The sequence below is a fragment of the Capra hircus genome, chromosome 18 (assembly GCF_001704415.2).
Source record: "Capra hircus breed San Clemente chromosome 18, ASM170441v1, whole genome shotgun sequence".
Lineage (NCBI taxonomy): Eukaryota > Metazoa > Chordata > Mammalia > Artiodactyla > Bovidae > Capra > Capra hircus.
Window position 1 is genome coordinate 35899557 of NC_030825.1, and position 21735 is coordinate 35921291.

The 21735-nt window shown below is 51.2% G+C and overlaps 2 protein-coding genes across 2 annotated transcripts; one reads left to right on the plus strand and one right to left on the minus strand.

Moving 5' to 3' along the window:
• FAM96B (family with sequence similarity 96 member B) lies at positions 5696 to 7673 on the minus strand. The gene is made up of 5 exons (XM_005692114.3): positions 7409 to 7673; positions 7163 to 7242; positions 6785 to 6910; positions 6303 to 6348; positions 5696 to 5908 (listed from the first exon to the last, which is right to left on the minus strand). The coding sequence occupies exons 1-5, from the start codon at positions 7578 to 7580 to the stop codon at positions 5811 to 5813; spliced, it is 522 nt and encodes a 173-aa protein (XP_005692171.2). The 5' UTR covers positions 7581 to 7673; the 3' UTR covers positions 5696 to 5810.
• On the plus strand, positions 8704 to 20098 carry CES2 (carboxylesterase 2). The gene is made up of 12 exons (XM_018062097.1): positions 8704 to 8892; positions 13747 to 13951; positions 14864 to 14999; positions 15648 to 15781; positions 15867 to 16125; positions 16577 to 16675; positions 16982 to 17122; positions 17229 to 17309; positions 17545 to 17689; positions 18123 to 18248; positions 19168 to 19240; positions 19654 to 20098. Exons 1-12 carry the CDS (start codon positions 8817 to 8819, stop codon positions 19838 to 19840), a joined length of 1662 nt encoding a protein of 553 aa, XP_017917586.1. The 5' UTR covers positions 8704 to 8816; the 3' UTR covers positions 19841 to 20098.

Here is a 21735-nt window from a genome sequence, read left to right on the forward strand (position 1 = left end):
CCAGAGTTGCCTATTTAAGCCTCTGCCCGCCCCCGCCCCCACCCCCACCCCCACCCCCACCCCCGCGCTCGCCCCCGTCTGCGCGGTGCGGGGGCTGACGTGTCCGTCTCCCTCCCCCGAGGGGAATCCCCCACCCTCCTCCTAGGACCTCACACCCACCCAGCCCTCGCCTCACTCTCTAGGGCGGGGCTGGGGCAGACCCCGCAGACAAAAGCCCAGTCTGAGTGTGTGTGTGTGTGTGTGACAGAGAGAGAGAGAGAGAGAGAGAGAGAGAGAGAGAGAGAGAGAGAGAGAGAGAATTGGGGGTGGGTGGAGGGCAGGTAAAGAAGAAGGAGAGGGCGTATGTGAATGGTACGAGGAGGAGGGCGACAGAGGTGGAGTGGAGAGTGCCATCACGGGTTGGGGGGCGGGCAAGGCCGGAAGAAGCCCCATCAGCCCAGTGGGCCAAGTCCCCACTAGGAAAGACTTAGGTCTGGCCCTTTAAAAGTGATTTCTCCCTTCCCTCTCTCCCAGTCCTGGCCTGTTGCCCAAGCAAGCAGACCAGTTACAGGTCCACAGACTTCACCCTTCACTGCCCATGACACCCATTTATTTTGGGGCCCTAAATCCAAGCTTCTAACCTCAACCCCAGGTCCTTCCCACTCTCAAACCTGCCCTTGGGAGTTGACGATTCTACCTGATGAGCCTGCCCTTTGAGATGAGGGTTAGTGATACCTGAGCCCCCAAGGGGACCCTTAGAGGCCTGTGGGGAAGGGGTGGGGAAGCGAGGCCCTCTGGCAGTGTGGGGCAGGTAGAGGTGCAAGCTTGAACCTTGAAGAGGGAATGTGGGCCCAGAGAAGGGAAAGGATGGACTCAGCACCACCTCCCCCTCAGCACCCTCCAGGCAGCTGCCAGCAACTCTGCTAAAAATACCTGCTCATTGGGCTCCTGGCCTGGAGGTTGCCCAGAGTTAGGGAAATCCTGGCAGGCAGGTGTCAGAGACCAGCAGGAGCGGATAGGGGTGGGACTAGACCGGATCAGGTCTGGTTCCAGTCATTCTGAGTCTTCAATGTCTCCTTCCTTCCCTTTAGTCTCAGACTGGGCCTATAATTCAAGGCACACTTGGGGTCTGGAGGTTCATAGTTATAGAGCATGGATGGGATCGGGCTTCCCAGGTGGCTCAGTGATAAAGAATCCGCCTACAATTCAGGAGACCAGGTTCAATCCCTAGGTTGGGAAGAACCCTAGGGATTGGGAAGAAGGAACTGGTAACCTGCTCCAGTATCCTTCCCTGGGAAATCTCATGGACAGAAGAGCCTGGCGGGCTGTAGTCCATGAGGTCGCAAAGAGTCGGACACAACTTAGCAACTGAGTGTGCAGGCACACATGGATGGGGTCAGGCGGTTGGGAATGGGATAGCCACCATTTGGTGCCACCACTGCTCAGAGATCAGCCCCTCCTCAGACCCAGGGAGGATGCTGGGGCACAGAGAGGAGGAGATGTAATGGAGAGACTTGGTTTCTAGTCCTAAATCTGTCCCCAGGGTCCTAGGTTTTGCTTCTCTCCCAGCTTCTATTATTCTATCCCAGCCCCTCTATTATTGCCTTTCTCATGTTTGGGGTGTGTGAGGACTGGGGGCAGGCAAGCTGTGAGGTACTTTGTGGCAGGGACCTCCTATTAGACTGACGTTTGATTGCGAGGGGTGTGATGGGGTTGGGGGGCACCCATTCAGGGCTCAGGTGACATCACGAATGGATGGATCCTAGTGGGCTGCTGTAGGTTGTCATGGAGAGCGGGGTCAGGGCTCTCTGGCTGCTGCGTCAGTTTCCTTGGCAACATCTGAAATGGCCTTGGAATGAGCAGGGTCTGGTTAGGTAAGTGTTAGAGAGTTCACGCAGGCCCCTCTAGTTCTTGACGTCCTCAAAGCAAGCAAGGCCTGAACTGAGGAGTGGTCTATCCATTTGTGTCCTTCACATGGCTTGGGGGGTCTTGGAGGACTGGGCAACCCCATGTTGCCTCTAGCTTCCTGGACCAGGTCCAGTGGGAAGACGGAGTCATGGGTTGAGCCTCCTGTCAAAGAACAAAAGTCTTGGGACTTCCCTGGTGGTCCAGTGGTTAAGACTCTGCACTTCCAACGCAGGGGGCATGGGTTTGATCTTTGGTCAGGGAACTAAGATCCCACCATGCCATGCAGTGTAGCCAAAACAAACAAACAAACAACAGAAGTCCTAAGAGCCAGCAAACCACTTTCCGTCAGGAATCCCAGCTGGGCTGCTCACGGCCCCTCCTAACCACCTTACACATGACCTTGCTGCTGACAAGAGCCCCTGGATGTCCAACAGAGGGTGGGTGTTGGGGGGGTAGCTGTGGTCATGTAAGGAATTAGGGCTGGGTTTCCCCTCTGATAATCTAAGCTCTTGACCTCAGCAGTGTTTCCTCATTGCCAAGGGAACTGCATCCACACTGGGCCACTCAGGCCCCAAGCATTCCCCAACATGCATCAGTATGGCCAGGGGCCCCAGGAACCATACCAGGACATGCCCTTGAAACACCCCCAATTCTCCGTCATCTCAGTTCTCTGGGCTGAGCTTGGCTGCCTAAGAAGAACAGACCAACGCAAGAACACCCTCAGGATAGCCTGCCCTTCAAATCCCACCTCTGCCCATTTAGTTTGGCTGAGCCTCAGTTCCCTCCTGTGTAGAACAGGAATAATGCCTGCATGACGGTGGTTATAAGATATGAATAATCTTGAGGACTTCCCTGGTGGTCCAGTGGTTAAGACCATGCTTCCAATGCAGGGAGTACAGTTTCGATCCCTGGTTGGAGAACTAAGATCCCACCTGCTGTATGGTGCAGCCAAAAAAGAAAAAAAAAAAAGGTATAAATAACATGAAATTCAGAGGTAGACTGGTTGGCATGTGTCTGGCATATAGTAATACCGATATCTCAGTATGAACACTTCTATTATCGCCCTTGGTTGGACAGGACAGGCTGAGCGGCTCTGTCGGCCCTCTCCTGCTGCTTCTCTCCTGCTCCTGCTCCATTCTGTCCACAACAGTGGTCTGCCCAGGACAGCGGCAGGTACAGATGCTTCTCCCCTCTCCCCACTACCCACATGTTCTCTGTGGGACCCTATGCCCTTCCCCTTCCTGGGAGAGCAAAATGCTGCAAAGGGAACTTGGCTGGATTTCAGTGTCCCCACCCCTCCTCACACCACAGCTCTCATGCCCCAGTTCCTCTGTTCTGTTCTAAGGCCCAATTCATTCATTCATTTCACTGACCTGTACTAAGTACCTAACTGTATGCCAGGCCTTTGCGCTTTGGGCAGGATAATGAGCAAAAATGGACAGACCTGGGCATGTTCATATGTGTCCTCTAATCCTTGGGTTGGTCTCACTTAGCTATGATTTGTTGTTCCCATTTTGTAGACATGGTAACCGAGGCCTGAGAAGTCATAGGCCAGAAACAGCACAGCCAGACACGCCTGGCAGAGGGCTTCAGGGACCTGAAACTTCATTCCCCCACCTCACCCCCCCACCCCACCCCCCATCCCCATGTTCGCAGATAGCAGCTCGATTCCAGAAAGTTACTCAGGCACTAGTCCAGTATTCACAAATGGTGTCACTGCAGGCAGCTGGGGGCCAGGCCCAGATGAGTCAAAACTGAAAAGGGGATATCTGATATGCCGGCTGGCTGGATGTGAGCAGCTTGGTGTCCCTCATCCACTGTGGCCTGGCTGCCAGGAGGGCCAGCTGAATGACTCAGTGACACCTGTCTCCCCTGTGACACCCCCACCCCCAGCTGAACAGAGACACCACAGATCTTAGACAGATCCGGGCTGTCACTGCAGAGGTACACAGGCAGTGAAATCTACAGCTGGGTACTGGTGGTTGGGAAGCCTCCTTGGGGCCTGAGGGACCCTGGGTGGTTGGTCACCTGCCTCTCTTGGAGCATTGAGCTGCCTCATCTGTGGAAATGGGAGGGTGGGTACTCTGCCTGGAAGGTCACTTGAAATGGTCCTAGATCCACTTGCAATCCCCTCAGAGCAGTCCTAAGCTGTTGTCACCATTTCCCACATCACACATGAAGAAACTGGGTGATGTGGACTGATGGCTCTACCTCTCTGAGCAGCCAGATCTTGGTCACTGGGTGGCAAAGCCACTCCTGCCTAGAAACCAGGTGACACTGGTGGTAAAGAACCTGCATGCCAATTCAGGAGACTTAAGAGATGAGGGTTCGATCCCTGGGTCGGGAAGATCCCCTGGAGGAGGGCATGGCAACCCACTCCAGTATTCTTTCCTGGAGAATCCCATGGACAGAGGAACCTGGTGGACTATAGTCCATGGGGTCACATAGAGTGGGACGGGACTGAAGTGACTTAGCACAGCATAGGCCCCTCCAGCCAGGCAACAGCGCCCCCTGCCAGCTGAGCAGTACCTGCTGAACTTAGGTTCCTTTACTCTAACTGGAGGTCTTTAGGAGTCACTTACTTATTCTGGAAGCTTCTTTCCTCACCTGCAAAATAGAGATAAGAAAGAATGCCACACAGGGCTGGCTCAAGAATTGGCCATCTAGGTACTTATATATCAAGGCTTCTGCCAATGCCCACTCTCAGGACAGGCTCAATATTGTCAGAAGGCCCCCAGGAACAGATTTGCCAAGGGCCCAGCCTCCTTGCTGAGGCCTCTAGAAGGCTCTGCCCACCAGATGGACTGGCAAGTCTTCTTAATAACTGAATTTTTCCTCAAAGAAATGGAGGCAGGGAATCACATTATGACTTCTGACTGGCTGATCCAAGGTCTAAGCCCCCCAGCCTATCCTGGTGACCAACTGTGCTGGGGAAGGCAGAGGCCCCAGACCTGAGCACTTGGGGTGACACAATCGGAGGACACTGGTGGAGACAGTGCTTCAGGTGGCTTTCAACAGAGAAATCTGCTGTCACTGCCCTGACTAGGGCACCAGACTGAGCATCACCGAGGATGGGGACAAGCTGGCATCACACAGCTACTGGTGGATACTAAGGATTCATAGAACACTCCTGGGCAAGGTTCTCATTAATAGACTCTAACCTGAACTCAACCAATTTCTAGTTTATAGGAAACACAGCAAAGAAATCAGACTGTGGGACTTCTCCAGGACAACTCACATTGTGCTTTTCAAAATAGTGTCAAGAAAGATTAAAAGGTGGGGAGGTGGGGAGATAGTTCTAGACAAGGCTAAAGAGATGACAACCAAATGCAATACATGGAACTTGACTGGAGCCTGATTAAACAATTATGAATGACATTGTGGGGAAATTCATATATGACTGGATATTAGATATTAGTGTCAGGGAATTGTCTGCTTTGGGACCAGATAACAGTACTGTGGTTACAGACTTAATCTTAGGAGACACAGGATGAAGTACTTAGAAGTGAAGGGTCGTATGTCTGCAGTTTACTGTCAAGTATATTTATATTCTCCACACATATAAATAAAGCCAGTGTTGTAACATGTTAAGAACTGTTAAATCTAGGTGGTGGGTATACAAGACTGTGTGCTACCTTATTCTTTCAATTTTTTGGCATACTTGCAACTTTTCCCAATCAAATCATTGGGAGAAATTTTTTAAATGAACCAAACCTCCTTGACTCATCCTGTTTAGGCACTCACTACCACCCCCATTCCAAGTTGGGAGTGACCCCACAGAGATGAAAGACTCTCAGGCACCCTGGGAAATGAATATAAATTAAAGGTTTATTACAAAATGCAAAATGTTAGTTTCTTATTGTCAGCGATTCAAGAAAACAAGGCCATGAGCCCTGCATGGGGCTGGGAGCAAAAATCCAGGCTCAAGACCGGGCTGATAAACACTGGTTCACAACCTCAAGCAGGTGGGTGTTCTCTAGGGCGGCTGCCACCCGCTCTTTATCTGCAAGCTGCTTGTTCACTAGGTGGAAAGAAGAGAGTGGTGAAATATATCTAACCCCCCCAACTCCCAACAAAGCCCTCCTGTCACCTTCCCAGGATTCCAAGTCGATCTGGCTACCCCCACCATCTGAGCCCACACCTCCCCCACCTTCTTGTGACCGCTTCCCACCTGGCCACTCTTGTCTGCCTGCTACACTATAAAGCCTGGCACACCCTGGTCCCATATACTTAGAAGAGAGAGAAGGCAGGAGTGAAAGAACATGGTAAACACAGGAGACTCAAGTCAGGCCAACTTTGCTTTAGGCTGCTACCTAAAGCATCTGCCTAGTGCCACATCCCCAATCTTGCCCTAGAAACCATCATGGCAAGGGGGAAGCCTCGGGGCTAATGCTTCAATACCAGCCCACACTTACCTGCATGTTCTGAGGCATGGGTCCCTGGTGTAATGTGCACATCCATCTGGGAGGGAGAGAGGTGGGCCTGAGAACCCACACACCTGTCTACCCCCTTCTCCCCACTCACCCCCTCCAGTTGATCCTACTTCCTAATTATGCTTTTGGACTCTGGCCTTCCAAATCCACTCACTGCCAGTCCATCACTACCCAAATGTCTGGCCAATGGCTGCTGACTTAAAGACCTGTCTGCACCCTCCACCCCTGCTCCAAATGTATCTGTCGCTCCCTACTGCCCAAACTGCCACACTCCTCACTACTTTCCTGCACTTTCCAGCGTGGGTCTTTATTCTTGTCTTATCCAGTTGGAAAGCCTCCTCCCCATTTCATCTCTGTTAGCCAAGTTCCTTCCAGACCTCTCTGATGTCCAGACTCATGCTCCCATCCTCCTCAGTGACAAACACTCACAGCTGCCCCACTCCCGGGGCTAAGTTCAAACTCACCTTGAAACGCTGGGGAAGGGATCGCAGAAGCTTGACTTTGATGGAGAGGCCAATAAGGGTGGCCATACTGCAGTGTGGAATGGTGGGTGTGAAGGCCACGGCCACTGTGCTCTCAGGGTCGCTCACCTAGTTGGGGAGAGGGATGTTAGGAGTCATGACCCGTTCAGTCCCGAGCCCCTCTTTTTAGTCTGTTGCTTCAAACAAGTCTAACAAGTATGGGCCTCAGTTTCCTCATCCATAAAATGGGTGTGCAAATGTTCCAAAGAACCACTGAGGGAGGAGTCCGTGACCTGAAAGCACACCAGCCCCTTGGTGCACAGCTGAGCTATTCTGACTCTCCCGAACAAGTCGCTACCCTGGATGCTGGCAGTGACTCACCTGAACCCGGACTTGCTCTACTACGTTCAATTCTTCTAGCGTCAGGGGATGCTCCGGGTCATTGATGGAGCGAATCAAATGTGCCAAGTGAAGGAAAGAGGACTCTGTGCCTTTGCCCACTGAGAACCCTCCGCGGGAATGCCCGGCCCTAACACAGCTCCACCGACTACACAATGTCACTTCATCCCCCGCATCCCACGCCCGCGAAAACCGCCCCCCACCCCCGCTCCCGGCAGCGGCGGATATCGAAGATCTCGCGCGCGTCGATACTGTCTGGAACCTGCTCGTCCTCCTCGCCGGCGGTCACTGGCCGGTCCCCAGAGCGTTCGTAGATGAGGGGATTAGCGTTCTCCAGGAGACCGCCCCCCATCCCGCCGCTGCCCACCATCGCGGAACCGCGGCCGGCGACCGTAGGCATGCACTTCCTCTCCTACGGCGCACTTCCGGGGAACGGGAAGGGGGCGTGGCGTGGTGACGGGGTAACGCGAGGGACACGCAGCGCAGCCCGTGCTTCACCTGGGGTATGGGTGGGACGGTGGCCTCTGTGCTTTCTCCACGCGGACCCGGGAATATACCGAGCGCCTCCAACAACGACACCAAGAAGGGAGAACATGTGCGAGCCGGGAGGGTGCTGGGCACCGCAGGATAAGGCTGGAGCACTGCAGATCCGAATGAGATCGAGCCAGGCATCATTTCCTCCGAGAAACCTGCCCCTTGGGCTGGGCAGTTGCCTAGACTTGCCTCTGTCTGCCCCGGCACGGCTCACTGCGTTTCGGAACTTCCAGGACACGTACCTGCAGCTCCATCTTCACCTGGGGCCCGAAAGTGCTCTCCCAGTCCCCAGCACGCGGACCAGCAGACGTTCTCTAAATGTTTGTCCAATGGATAAATAACTGACCTCGATTTTGGAAAGAGCTGGGGACAGGGAAAGACCCGGGATGAGGTTGAGGGTGTCCTTAAGATGAGTGCCGCAATCAGGTGTGCATTTCAAAAGGGGGACCTTTGCTGAGTAGGGCGGGGGGCTCACGGAGACCCTCAGACCAGAGACAATAAGGGGATGAAGGTGAACCCAGGAAATCGATCCCTGAAAACAAGGAGGTGTTTTTGGAATGACTGGCAGTTACGTTTCCCTGCCTTTACTCTAGCAGTTCCTTTCCCTCTGAACGAAAGTCGTTTTGATATCTCTTGTCTGTGGGAATTCTGGTTGTGCCCCTCTTAAGGAAACGCTCCCGGTTTCCACAATTACAGCTTACTGCTCCCTCTCCGCGATCCTCGCACCCCTCCCCCGCCCCCGCCCCAGCACCACACTTATCGAGCCTGTGACTGTAGGGACACTAAACGCAAGTTTGGGGAGAGGGGTCTTGGTATTGCGGAGGAACGGCAGAAGCCTCAATGCCCCTTCGAAGGAAGCCCAAGGGGACCCAGACAGAAGGGAAGCGGCTGTGCTAGCCCCTGCCTGCCACTGGTCTTAACCCGTTTAGTCCCGTTCTCCTGCCAAACCCACCTTTGCTCCCGCCTATGCCCTGCCCAGTCCAAACTCCAGGCCTGGGTGAGGCACTGACTGGTCGAGTCCTGGCTGGACGGGTCACCGCGCAGCCTCTTGCTGAAAAGCCGCGTGCCCGCCGGTAGTGCAGAAAAGACCTCTGAGCTCACGATGAAGCCGGACGGGCCTCGCTTGCTTCTGAGGGCCATGGCCTTCGGGTTCTTGCTTCTCCTCGTCGCGGGCCAGGGTGAGGCTCCCGCGCAAGGCGGCATAGGGACCGGGGTAGGACGGCCAAATTCTGCAGAGGCTGTGGGGGTGGGGGTGGGGGTGGTAGAGAGGGTACTGGCGTCGGGGAGGTGGGAGCCGCTGGAGCGCTACAGTACCAGAACCGTGATCCCACGCATCTCTGCGTCCCCAGAGGCGAGAAAAAGTCTGGCCTGCCCCAAGTCTAGCTACGCTGAGGGGCAAGCGGGCTCTAGGGTGTGAGACGCAGCCGGGCGGGGTGGGAAGTTATTTAGAACATTTCCCTTCAAGTGTTCGTGGTGGAGCTGGAGCTGATCGGTGCTAGCATCAACAATAATAATACCTTCCTGCTGCCGTTTGGCTCTGAGCGTTGCACCCTTGGCCAGAGGGACGTCCTGAATGCTTCTGAGCCTCTCTCCACGGAGTTGTAGGCAAGGTTACTGGCTCAGGCTACAGAGGCCCTCATCCCCAGCAGCCACATCTAGCGGGGAAGATTGCCACATCCTCTTCACCCCATGCACCCACCCTAGGTGAGGGTGTGCCTTGGCCTTCAGGGCAAGGTAATCGCTCTTTGTGCCAGCCCTTATCAGTAGCTTTTACTGATAAGTAGCTTAGGCTATGGTGGACACAATTCCCCGGGCACAGCCCCAGCTCCTGTACCTGCTCTTGAACCCTATGATCATGTAATTCAGAGGTTCTCTGCCTGTGACACTTGACTATCTTGTCCTCTCCCAGTCCAATCTGCCCAGGAAGGGTCCACACTCATGACTCCCCTGTGGCCTACCCCACTGGGCTTCCACCCTTACCCTTACCTGCTGACCAGGCTCTAGGAGGTCCCCGGAATCTTCCAGCACCACAATCTGCTAAACTTAGCTGAGGCCTCTTTTTAAAAATGTTGCTGTGTTGGATTGGACCCACTTTCAGAGCAGAAGAATTGATAAGTACAGGTGATGGGTCTGTCCCTCTCCTGTCCTACCAAGTCCTGGCTTTTCGACAGGGACCGTCTAGATCTCCAGGGCTTTCCACACACTGCCCAGGAGTTCACCCAAGAATGGCTGTGTGCATGCATCCTTGGTTTTCATCCAAATGGTCACCCGTTGCCTCCCTTTCTGGTCCCTGGCTTTTCCACTTCCTGACCCCAGGAATGACCTCCACACCCCATCGTGGTAGAACTTTTTCATACTGTTTAATGAAAGGGCTTCTCTTCAAGAAGTAAGCATCCTCAATGTAACCAGCCTCTGATCAGGAACATTTTAGCAGGTTTTGTCCTTTGCTATAATGAACAACCAGCATTAGAGGCTGGTGGAGGCAGTGAATTACATGGATAGACATTACATCCCACCAGGAATTAGAGAGCAGCATATTCCTTGGGAGAATGGCGGGCCTTCTGACTTGAAAAGGCATTGCTCAATTGCCCTCTATGGAGCGTGAGAATAGCTGCTGACTCTGGCCTCACCCACACTATGTGTCATCGAGCATGTTAATCTATGTAGTACAGTCATATGAGGCTGTTTTTTTTCTTTCTTTAAAAAAAAAAAGAACACTTTTTATTATGAAACCAGGCTCAGATCTGCCAAATTCTGCAGACAGAACCTGAGCCTGCAGGAAGAAAGGCACCAGGGAGGTGGGAACCAGTGGAGATAACACCAGAGGAATTGGGAGCCTAATTGGATACCTCCCTGCACCCTGAGGCACAGAGAGGGTCAGGACTGCCTGAGGTCACATAGCACTGCAGGGCTCCGAATCTGAGGTAGGGAGAATAATATAGCAGACTCAGTATGCCTTCAACAGTTATCAAGACCTGGGCAACTTAGTTTTGTTTGGATTATTGCCTCTCCTTTGCACTATTATTTGAAGCAAATGCCAGACATCATATCACTTGTAAATTTTTAAAATCATGTCCTACTAAAAGAAAAGGTATATACCTCTCATAATTTCTTAATGTAATCAAACATCTAGTCGAACATTCTTTTTTCATGTTATCTCATGATATTTGTGACATTTTTTAAAACCATGATTTATATAAGGTTCATACTTTAAGAACTGGTAGCTGTGCTTCTTTCTTTAATAGCAGATTTGAGATATGATTCACATAGCATTTAATATGGTTTGTAGGGACTTCCCTGGTGGCCAGTGATCCCAATGCAGGGGGCACATGTTTGATCCCTGGTCAGGGAACTAGGGACTTCCCTGGTAGCTCATCTGGTGAAGAATCTGCCTGCAATGCAGGAGACCCTGGTTTGGTTCCTGGGTCAAGAAATTCCCCTGGAGCAGGGATAGGCTACCCAATCCAGTATGTTTGGGCTTCCCTGGTGGCTCAGATGGTAAAGAATCTGCCTGTGATGCGGGAGACCTGGATTCCATCCTTGGGTTGGGAAGATCCCCTGAGGGAGAGCATGGCAACCAACTCCATTATTCTTGCCTGGAAAATCCCCATGGATAGAGGAACCTGGCGGGCTACGGTCCATGGGGTCTCAAAGAGTTGGACACAACTGAGCAACTAAGCACAGCACAGCGCAGGGAACTAAATCCCACATGCCATAACTAAAAAGGATCCCACATGCCACAGCTAAGACCCAGCACAGCCAAAGAAATAAAGTAAATAAACAAATATTTTAATATGGTTTTTAGTATATTTATGGAGTTTACCACATTGATTTCCCTTTTCCCCAACATTTTGTCTCTATGAATATCCCAATTGTGATTTTGTATAAATTGAATCTTCCAATATGTGGTCCTTTGGAACTGGCTTTTTTCACTTAGCACCGTGTTATAGAATGTTTGGTAATTCTTTTTATTGATGAATAATATATTCTATTGTGTAGATATGGTACATTTTATTAACCCATTTATCAGTTGATGGACATTTGGATTCTTTCCACTTTTTGGTTATTATAAATAATCCTGCTATGAACATCCATACCCAAGTTTTTGTGTGGACATGTTTTCAGTTCTCTTGAGTTTATACTTACGAGTGGAATTGCTGGGTCATTTGGTAACTCTATGTTTAACTTTTTGAAGGACTGCAGGATGTTTTCCAAAGCACTTGCATCATTTTCCCTTCCCACTGGCAATGTACGAAGGTCCCAGTTTTTCCACATCCTTTCCAACATTTATTATTACCTGTCTTTTTGAAGTATTTCATGAAGCTCAATCTTCAGATTCATTCTCTGCCTCGCTTCTGTTTTCCTTGTAATTTTGTTGTTGCGTTGAAGAAACTAGTTTGTTCTGGAGAGGATCCCAGAGTTGGGATTTGGGTTATTTTTGTTTGTTTGTTTTCTTGAAGTATAGTTGATTTATAATGTTAAGTTAGTTTCAGGTGTACAGTAAAGTGGTTCAGTGATAAACATATTCATATTCTTTTTCCTTATAGATTATTATAAGATATTGAGTCGAGTTCCCTGTGCTATATAAGGGCTCTAGGCCCTTGTTGGTTATTTTATATATAGTAGTGTGTATATGTTAATCCCAAACTCCTAATTTATCCCTCCCCCCTTTTTCCCTTTGGTAACCATAAATTTGTTTTCTGTGTCCATGAATCTGTTTCTCTTTTGTTCATTTATATCATTTTTTTAAATTCCACATATAACAGAGTTTGGATTTTGCTGATATGGTGTCTTTTAACTGTTTCTCTGCCCCCTGTGTGCCTGTAAATTTGTATTTATATTCTAGAGTCTCGATCAAATTCAGATTTTACGTTTTGCTTTGTTTTGTTTAGGGGCAAGACTGCTTCATATGTGGTACAATGGACTTCCAATAGAAAACATACAATGTCTGATTGTCTTGCTTTGTGTGACAAAATAAGCTGCTGACATCACATTCAGATTTCAGTGTGCGTTTCTCTTAGCATGATTGACACAAATATCTCCTCATTTGTGTAAGAGCTATTTATTGGTGTTCCTCATTCTGTCTGAAAATGCACTTTCACCATTTCATGTTCTTTTGCCAAATGTACGTTGCTGTCATTTTTCTTATTTATAGAATTTTTTATCTATTAAGAATGTCAGCTCCCCATCTGTTAGGTGACTTTCTTTCTTTTTTTAAATTTTTAAACTTTTATTTTCAAAGAGCTAGGGTTGTTTTCTGCATAAGGTAGATGTGCTGGACGATCCATTTAAGCAAGTTCAGTTAGCCCAACTTAACGAAGCTGATGTCCTTCACATACTGGTGGAAATGCTGGCGGCACATTTTGAGGCCGTATTTTTGGATCAGACCATGGTGGTTTGAGCAGACCCAGCAAGAGCGAGAACTCTGGCCAAAGTTTCTCTGATGGATCCAATAGAGCTGCTGGTGACCCATGTTGCTTTCTTGGCTGCAATGAGGCAAAGGTGTTAGGTGACTCTTAATCTCTTCCTGGTTGCCAGCTCCCTTTAGCAGGCGGGCTGTGCTTTCTAATGTTCTAGACACAGCTGCCCTTTCCTCTGTAGTTCTCCTCATAACATCACTCTTTATTTGGAGAATACTTGATGTCATTCTTGCCACCTGGACTGTGAGATCCTTAAGGACAAGAATCTTGTCTGTCTGATTCCTACAGCTCTCCTGCTGCTCCTAGACCCACACACAGTGAGTGGAAGGGACACTCTCACCTCCATCAAGCTTGTATGGCTATTTGAGGCTGCTGGGGCTAAACCATGGTGCTAAGCCCCAGAGAGGTACACTGAGCCTGATGGAAAAGGCTGGAGCAGTAAAGGCAGTGGGGGCAGGGCAGAATTACAGGCAGAGAATCTGTAAAGCAAGTATCGGGAGATCAGTGTCCCTTGAGCTGAGCTGAGGACAGGAAGGAGGTGACAACATCAAGCATCTGGGAGGGCAGCTGAATGGGGAGACCCAACCCTGATGTCTGTCTCTTTGCCCACAGGCCAGGACTCTACCCGCCCTGTCCGGACCACACACACAGGGAAGGTACAGGGGAGCCTTGTCTACGTGAAGAATGCTGATGTGGGGGTCCACACCTTCTTGGGAATTCCCTTTGCCAAGCCACCTGTAGGGCCACTGCGATTTGCACCCCCAGAGCCCCCAGAATCTTGGAGCGGTGTAAAGGATGGGACTTCCCAGCCAGCCAAGTAAGCAGGAGATCTGGGAACTTTAGGCCCTGGTATAGAGGGTACTCTTGAGCTCTGGGCCAGGTTGCAGTTGTTATTTCATCTAAGCCACAGCCAATTTTCCTTCTGAGACTGATGGATATTCACATGCATTTTTCCGATAAGCATGCTTAAAAGAACAAAGTAACTTTCCCAGACTGAGGGCTTAGCACTCAAAAGAGGATTAGATCTACATGCTGAAGGGACAAGCAGAGACATGTAACTCCCCAAGTTTTAGTTGTACCAAGTGATCTCTGACACCAGAGAAAGTGGCTCGGGAAGAGGTTTGACCCTTGTAGGAGCTCCTGATTCTAGCAGCTCATACTGTAGATTCCCAAGGAGTGGCAGACCTGAGTCTTCACAGTCACTGTGCCAACCAACAGGGCCAGGTGCCATTGACCAAGGAATGTGTGAATGTTCTTGCAGCTGGAAACTTTGAGGGAAAGATGAAGTTTCCTGAGAGATTGACTTGAGGTTTTTAAAGGACATTGCACTGCTCTTCTCTTGAGAAATTAATCCATTCGTTTTGGCAGCACATGTATACGGGCTACTCCCCTGTTCCAGGTCTGTGTGAGTACAGGGATATGGTGGTGAATGTCAACACGTGCAACCAATAGTTCTCATAGAGGCCCTCAAGAGTCAAGATTTCTCAGCCTCAGGAGGATAGTATCCAAGGCCCTCATAAACTTGAGGCTCCCCTGGAAGACTGGGCTCCATCCCAGCTTTCCCAGAGTCTGTGGACTGTAACCTGGTGCAAAGGTCCTTTAGGGAGGGATCACATGTAAGTAGGGCATCAGAGAAAGTGGGACCAAGCAGCTGGGAGTAAATCGGGGCCCAGAATCTGATTACAGCTACTGCACAGCCCTAGGACTAACTGCCTGCCACGGCCACCAGGTGTCTGCAGGACCCCGATGGCATGAAAACAATGGAACTGTGGAATGTGACCCTGCCTTCTACCTCCATGTCTGAAGATTGTCTGTACCTCAACATCCACACACCTGCCCATTCCCACAAGGGCTCCAATCTGCCTGTGAGTGCCAGGACATAACTGGGTGAGGGGTGGGAGGATGTTTCTTCTGCAAGAAAATTGAAAAGGACAAGATCAGCTTGAGCCCCACTGCACATGGACCCTGTTAAGACACTGAGTGCTTCTTACCCAGCGTGGATGGCTGACCCTTTGGCACAGGGTCACAGAACCCTGGCTGCTTTCAGAGGTCAGAAACTGTGTCCCTGGGAGGGACCCTGGACTCACCCAACCAACTCATACCCAGGGCCCAGTCAGGTACCTAGGTGCCTAAGGCCTGCACTTTGAGGTGGCCAGAGACCCCAGTCTTGGATTATCCATTGGGCCAGTGAGAATGGAGTACTCGTTTAATTAATGTGCATGCATGTAAGGTGATCAGAGAAACACCCCTTTTCTTTCCACCCCAGAGGGTTCTGGGGGAAATGGGGCCAGGCTCTGGTAAGTGGGACAGGCCTTACACATGGGAGGCAGGTTTTCCTGATAGAACGTGGGTCACCTTCACTCCAGGTAATGAAGACACTACTGTGTCTTGCTAGAGTTCTGTCCATGTGGTTAGGTGAGCAGAGTCAAAGTTGTGGTTAGCTTAGGTAGCAGCCCTGGTGGAGTTTAGGGCCAGGTGGGAGCCACTTGGTAACTATACCTCGGATTCCCCAGGTGATGGTATGGATCCATGGTGGCGGGCTTGTCCTGGGCATGGCTTCCATATATGATGGCTCTGCACTGGCAGCCTTTGAAGACGTGGTGGTGGTCGTTATCCAGTACCGCCTGGGTTTGCTGGGCTTCTTCAGGTGAATCTGGGGCTGGGCTGGGCTGGGCAATGTGGACTGATGGAGCTAGGACAGTCCCATGACCCTCATCCTTGCCACCTCTCAGCACTGGAGACAAATACGCAACTGGCAACTGGGGCTACCTGGATCAAGTGGCCGCACTGCGCTGGGTCCAGCAGAATATTGCCTACTTTGGAGGCGACCCTGGCCGTGTCACAATTTTTGGCGAGTCTGCGGGTGGCATAAGCGTGTCTTTGCACGTCATATCCCCCATGTCCCAAGGACTCTTCCATGGCGCCATCATGGAGAGTGGCGTGGCCCTGCTGCCTGGCTTCACCGTCAACTCATCTGACAAGGTCTCCAAAGTGAGTGCCCTCACCCATGGAAAGCCCAGACCTGCTCCCCACATCTCTTAGCCCTCAGCCCATTATGCTGTCTGTTAAGTGGAGATAACAGGGACTCCCCTGCCATCAGAGGACCTTGGGAACAGCCACCTACCTGGGGATTGTTCAGGGGTCAGAATTCACAGGACTCTGTCAGCTCAGAGGCTGAGTGTGTTCCGTGGCTCACAGAACTCCTGCCCTGGGACCCCCATCAGAGGCAGGACCATCTAGGAAAGTGGGATGACACGTTGCCCTCCCACCCCTAGCTGAGTCCTCTGAGCAACAGGGAGGTTGGAACAATTTCAACCCTGTAGAAATCCATTCACAATACTCTGTGAGATTTGGGGGTACACCTGCCTGCACCTGGGGCATTGGGCATACCTCTCTCCCCTACCTGGAAGTATGAGCCGACCACTGCCTGATCTCTTCACAGTTGGTGGCCAACCTGTCTGCCTGTGGCCAGGTTGACTCAGAGGCCCTGGTGGACTGCCTGCGGCACAAGAATGAAGAGGAGGTTCTAGCCATCAACAAGGTTTGGCTGAATGGATGTGGCTTTGGAGGGAGGGGCAATCAGGTGTGTGGCAGGCAAGCCTGGGTACCCTTCACTGTCCCGGGCAAATTTTTCTAGCTCCACACTGTGGTGTCCTTATAGCCCTCTTACAGGAGCCTCCTGTAAGCCTCCCTTACAGGAGATGAGGTGCGAATTGAGACCAGGCCATGTTGAGGCAGATGTAGGACCTTCTGGGGTGGGTGTGAGCATCCTGGGATGAGCCAGGAAGGGGTGCATGATGTCTGTGGCATCAGAAAGTGTCTACAACCTGACCTTGAGGATCCTTAGCACTTCAAGACCATCCCCGGCCTAGTGGATGAGATCTTCCTGCCCAAGCACCCCCTGGAGCTGCTGGCCTCTGCCGACTTTCAACCTGTCCCCAGCATCATTGGTGTCAACAACGATGAGTACGGTTGGATCATCCCCTTGGTGAGGCCCACTCCCAAGCCTCCAGGTGCCTTCCAATGGGAAGTCCTCAGGGCTTCATAGTTCTGGGCCCATCCTATTTCCAACTTGAGTCTCTCCCACCACCTAGACCATGAACAATTCTGACACCAGGAGGGAAATGAGCAGAGAGTCTGTGAGGAATGCCTTGCAGGAATTGTCAACAATGACGGTGAGGCTCTTGTGGACCTGCCCTCATGGGGAGGGGTTCCTTTCCTATCCTAAGGCACAGGGAACCCATCACCCAGATATCCTGTCCATGCAATACCTCCCTCCACCCCCACCAGAACTTGGTCCCTGTCCTCAGTTCCCAATCCCAACCCAGAATCCATCTCCCACCTCTGCCCCTGCTGCCTCCCAGCCCCTTCCAGCCTGCCTAACCTGACTCCCTCATCCACCTGGGGCAGACTATGCCTCCTGAGTTTGGTGAGCTGTTGATGGAGGAGTACATAGAGGACAGTGAAGACCACCAGACCCTCCAAAACCAGTTCCATGAGATGATGGGGGACTACATTTTCGTGATCCCTGCACTCCAAGTAGCAATGTTTCATCGTGAGTACATCTGTAACTAAGGCCAGCCTGGCAGGAGGGCAGCTTGGAGCTGCAGGTGTCAGGGGAGGTCTACCAGTGTCCAGGTCCCCACCCATATATATTTATTGGGCCCCAGGTGCCAGGCACTTGGAATCCTTCATCTTGGTAAATCCTCATGGCTAGTCTAAGAGACAGACATTTATACCATTTTACAGAGGAGAAAGAGAGTTCAGTGACCTTCAGTGACTTGCCCAAGACCACACCCTAGGAATTTCCAAGGCAGCGATTTGAACCCAGGCCCTCCCCACTGCGGTTGCTCCAGCCTGGGACTCCCTCACCCCATTGTCCAGATTCCAACCAGCTTTGGACCTAGCTATGTCATCACCATGGATCGTGCAGGAAGGCTCCCAGTGAGGGGCCACCATGTCATGGCCCATCTGCCCTACCTCCTCAGGTTCCCATGCCCCCGTCTACTTCTACGAGTTCCAACATCAGTCCAGCTTCTTCAAGGATGTCAGGCCGAGCTATGTGAGGGCGGACCACGGAGATGAGGTTCGCTTCCTCTTCAGGAATGAGCAAAGTGAGTCATCCTGGGTGGGGCTCCTTGTTCCCAGGATGTGGGATGCTGGCTGAGACCCTGGGTGAGGGCAATCATGAGAAAACTGAGGCTCCAAGAGAGGATGGGATCAGGTGTCCAAGATCTGACAGCTGGAAAGACTGAGCTCCAGGGACTTCCCTGATGGTCCAGTGGTTAAGACTCCACACTCCCGATGCTGGGGGCACAGGTTCAATCCCTGGTTGGGAAACTAAGATCCCGCATGCTGCAGGTACAAAACAGAGAAAAGAAAATTTTAAAAAAGAAGAAGAAGAAAAGGAAAGGGAAAAAAAACTGAGCTTGGAGTCCAGGACTCTTCAGACCAGAACCCACAGTCCATCTCTCCTCACCCTGATCTTCGGTGTCTGGCATGAGTGCAGAGAACATTTTTCAAAGGCATCTTTCTCTCTTTTTTTTTTCCCCTTCCTCCCTACCCTTCTTTTTCCTATTTATTTATTTATTTTTTTAAATCACTCAGTCATGTCCAACTCTTTGTGACCCCATGGACTATACAGTCCATGGAATTCTCCAGGCCAGAATACTGGAGTGGATAGCTGTTCCCTTCTCCAGGGGATCTTCCCAACCCCAGGGATTGAACCCAGGTCTCCCTCATTGCAGGTGAATTCTTTACCAGCTGAGCCACCAGGGAAGCCCTCCTATTTATTTTTCAAATCTCTTCCAGTGTCAGAATAAGAGCCTTCTAGGTCAGGGTTGAACCCAGTGTCGGGTCGGCCAGAGGCCGGGAAGAATATATGGGGCTTGGGCAAGGACAGGGCCTGGGAAGCGGGCAGAGCCGAAGGCTGGGGATGACAGGGCAGAGCCTGGGATGGTGGGGAGATGGGGGAATGACCCACGTGCCGGACTGAACTGCCCTGACCTGGACCCTTGTCTTCTTGCTCTGTAGTCCAATTCACGGAGGAGGAGGAGCTGCTGAGCAGGAAGATGATCAAGTACTGGGCCAACTTTGCTCGAAATGGGTAAGATGTCACACCCCTGCTTTAACCCCCATGGTGGAGAGGACAGGGCCTGGAACCCATTTGGGGCTCCCCTTGTCTGTCTACGGTGACTCATGAGCGTATGTGTCCTTCATTGCATGGCCCCCTCCCCAGCTCCAAGATCCTCTTGGACACTCTTTCCATCTCTGGGTGACCTGGATGGGGGCGGTGACAGTGCTGTTACCTACAGAGCCTCCCTCTGTCAGGAAGGAACAAAGGCTGCCCTGCCCCCTGTAGAACTGATGCTCTAGTGGGAGGTGGTTTCTTTCTTTCCTACTTCTAGAAACCTCCCCTCTCATTCCCCAAGCCCTATTTGGTTGCCTTGCCTGACCTGTCAGGGGTCAGGTGCTTGGATCTGAGCTTGGTAGGACTCAGAGTGACCCTCATGTCTACAGGAACCCCAACAGTGAGGGTCTGCCCCACTGGCCGATGTTCGACCAGGAGGACCAATACATGCAGCTGAACACGCAGCCTGCAGTGGGCCGGGCCCTGAAGGCCCACAGGCTCCAGTTCTGGACGAAGACCCTGCCCCAGAAGACGCAGGAGCTAATGGAGACCAAGGAGAAGCACACAGAACTATAGCTCCCTGCATCTGGGGGTGGGGGTTGGGGGCTTGAGTGGAGGTGGGGGTCTGCCAGATGTGCCCACACATGCCCAGCGGGGAGCAGTCAGTTTTTTCCTTCATTCACACAGCCATTCATTCATTCATTCTTCTACCCATCTATCCATCCAGCAAACCTTGAAGAACCAACTGCCTGATGTTCCCAAGCCTGCCATGGTTCCTCTCTTCTCAGACACAGTCAATAAACCTTCCCAGGAAGCTTCATGAGCAAACACTAATGGAAGTTTACTTTCTTTGGCACTCCACTGGACCCAGAGCCCCGTCTTCCCTTCCTTACTTCCACTGCCTCCCCAGCCTCTCTCTCCTCTGCCTCTGAAGGAAGGTGCTTGGGGAACCTTGAACATACGGCTCTCAGCAAGGCCCCCACACTCTCCGTCTGTAAATGGCCAATCAGAAACCTGGACACCAGGATCCTGGGAGCGCAGGATCTCAGCCCCGCCCTCCACCCAGGCTACCCGCTACTCAGAATGTTGAAGTCCCTATCCCCACCCATTGTCTTCCTAGACTAAGTGCCATCTGTTGGTGACCTTTAAACAAACTTCTCTTTCACTTAGTGTCCCACAGAGATGATTGACCCTGTTTTTTGTAGGAAGCAGAATTGGGCTTGTCCATGGGCTGCTGGAGCCTGGGCCAGCTGCACAGTGGCCAGAAGTGGGCGGGTTCCTCAGTCACTGTCTCCTGAAGCCTGCCTTTTATCTTCAGTGATTCTGCAGACATTGTAGGGCCCAGACTTTACATGATCACAGCACATCCGTGAAGAGGTTTATCTGTGGGATATTTCCTGGAAGCAGGATTGAGGGGTCAGAAGATCTAGGATGTTAGGAGAAGAGACTTGTCTGTTGGCTCCCAATGGCCTCTTCATCCAGGGAGGTCTCCTTTGCTTTTTAGAATCCCCCTTGCTACTGCCGCCCTCCCCTCCAACCATCCCCTCTGCTGAGCATTCCCCAGCTCACTTTGGGCATTGACATGATTAGTTTTCCTATGGACCTCATTCTCCCCAAACTTTTAATTCCTTTTCACCATCTCTCCCCGCCCCCCACCGAAACCCTATCTTATATTTCATCTCAATATGCAAAGGCATCAATTATGTTCATTCTGCCTCTTTGTTCCACCAAAGCACTTTCTTTATATCAATAAGAGGTTGTATCCCTCTTCTCATGGATCCAGGACTCCCTACCTCTGACCCTCTGAGTACCAGGTTTCCCAGGAGAAATGTCCCCCTTCTTTCTACCCACTGTATTCAGCCCAACCAGAGTCCCCTGAAGTTGGGTTTGAAGGATGGAGATTCATGCATTGCCCACTATAGACACCAGATGGCATACAAGTACACCCTTGAGTTTGAGATGACCAACTCTGGATGAGAAAGGAGACTTCCTTCTAAAGAACACTTTGTTTTGTTGTTCTTGTTAGTTAATCACTAAGTCTTGTTCGACTCTTTGCGACCCCATGGACTGTTGCCCGCCAGGCTCCTCTGTCCATGGGATTTCCCAGGCAAGAATACTGGAGTGGATTGCCATTTCCTTCTCCAGGGGATCTTCCCAACCTAGGGATTGAACCCACACCTCCTGCATTGGCAGGCAGATTCTTTACCACTGAGCCCCTGGGGAAGCCCATTCTCATGAACACTGCCTGGTTCTAATGCTTCCCCAGCATCCTGAAAGCATCTGTTGGCATGCATGCTTCTGTTTTTCAGTCCTGCTATGCACAGTATACTTCCCAAAAGTGGACTCCCGGACTAGTTTTAGGTAAACTGATTTTTGAACAGCTTTATTGTGGAATAATTCACATACAAATTCACCCATTTTAGATGTGAAATGGGTGTACAGTTTTATAAATTTGGATACAAGTATAAGAT

Excerpts from the sequence above, each read along its gene's own strand:
- FAM96B (XM_005692114.3), bottom strand. The coding sequence starts at position 7,580 with ATGCCTACGGTCGCCGGCCGCGGTTCCGCGATGGTGGGCAGCGGCGGG. Across the intron at positions 7,243-7,408 it reads CGACGCGCGCGAGATCTTCG|ATTTGATTCGCTCCATCAAT; the intron begins ATATCCGCCGCT and ends TTCACTTGGCAC. Across the intron at positions 6,911-7,162 it reads TAGAGCAAGTCCGGGTTCAG|GTGAGCGACCCTGAGAGCAC; the intron begins GTGAGTCACTGC and ends CTCCCCAACTAG.
- CES2 (XM_018062097.1), top strand. The coding sequence starts at position 8,817 with ATGAAGCCGGACGGGCCTCGCTTGCTTCTGAGGGCCATGGCCTTCGGG. Across the intron at positions 8,893-13,746 it reads TCTCCTCGTCGCGGGCCAGG|GCCAGGACTCTACCCGCCCT; the intron begins GTGAGGCTCCCG and ends CTTTGCCCACAG. Across the intron at positions 15,782-15,866 it reads GGTTTGCTGGGCTTCTTCAG|CACTGGAGACAAATACGCAA; the intron begins GTGAATCTGGGG and ends GCCACCTCTCAG.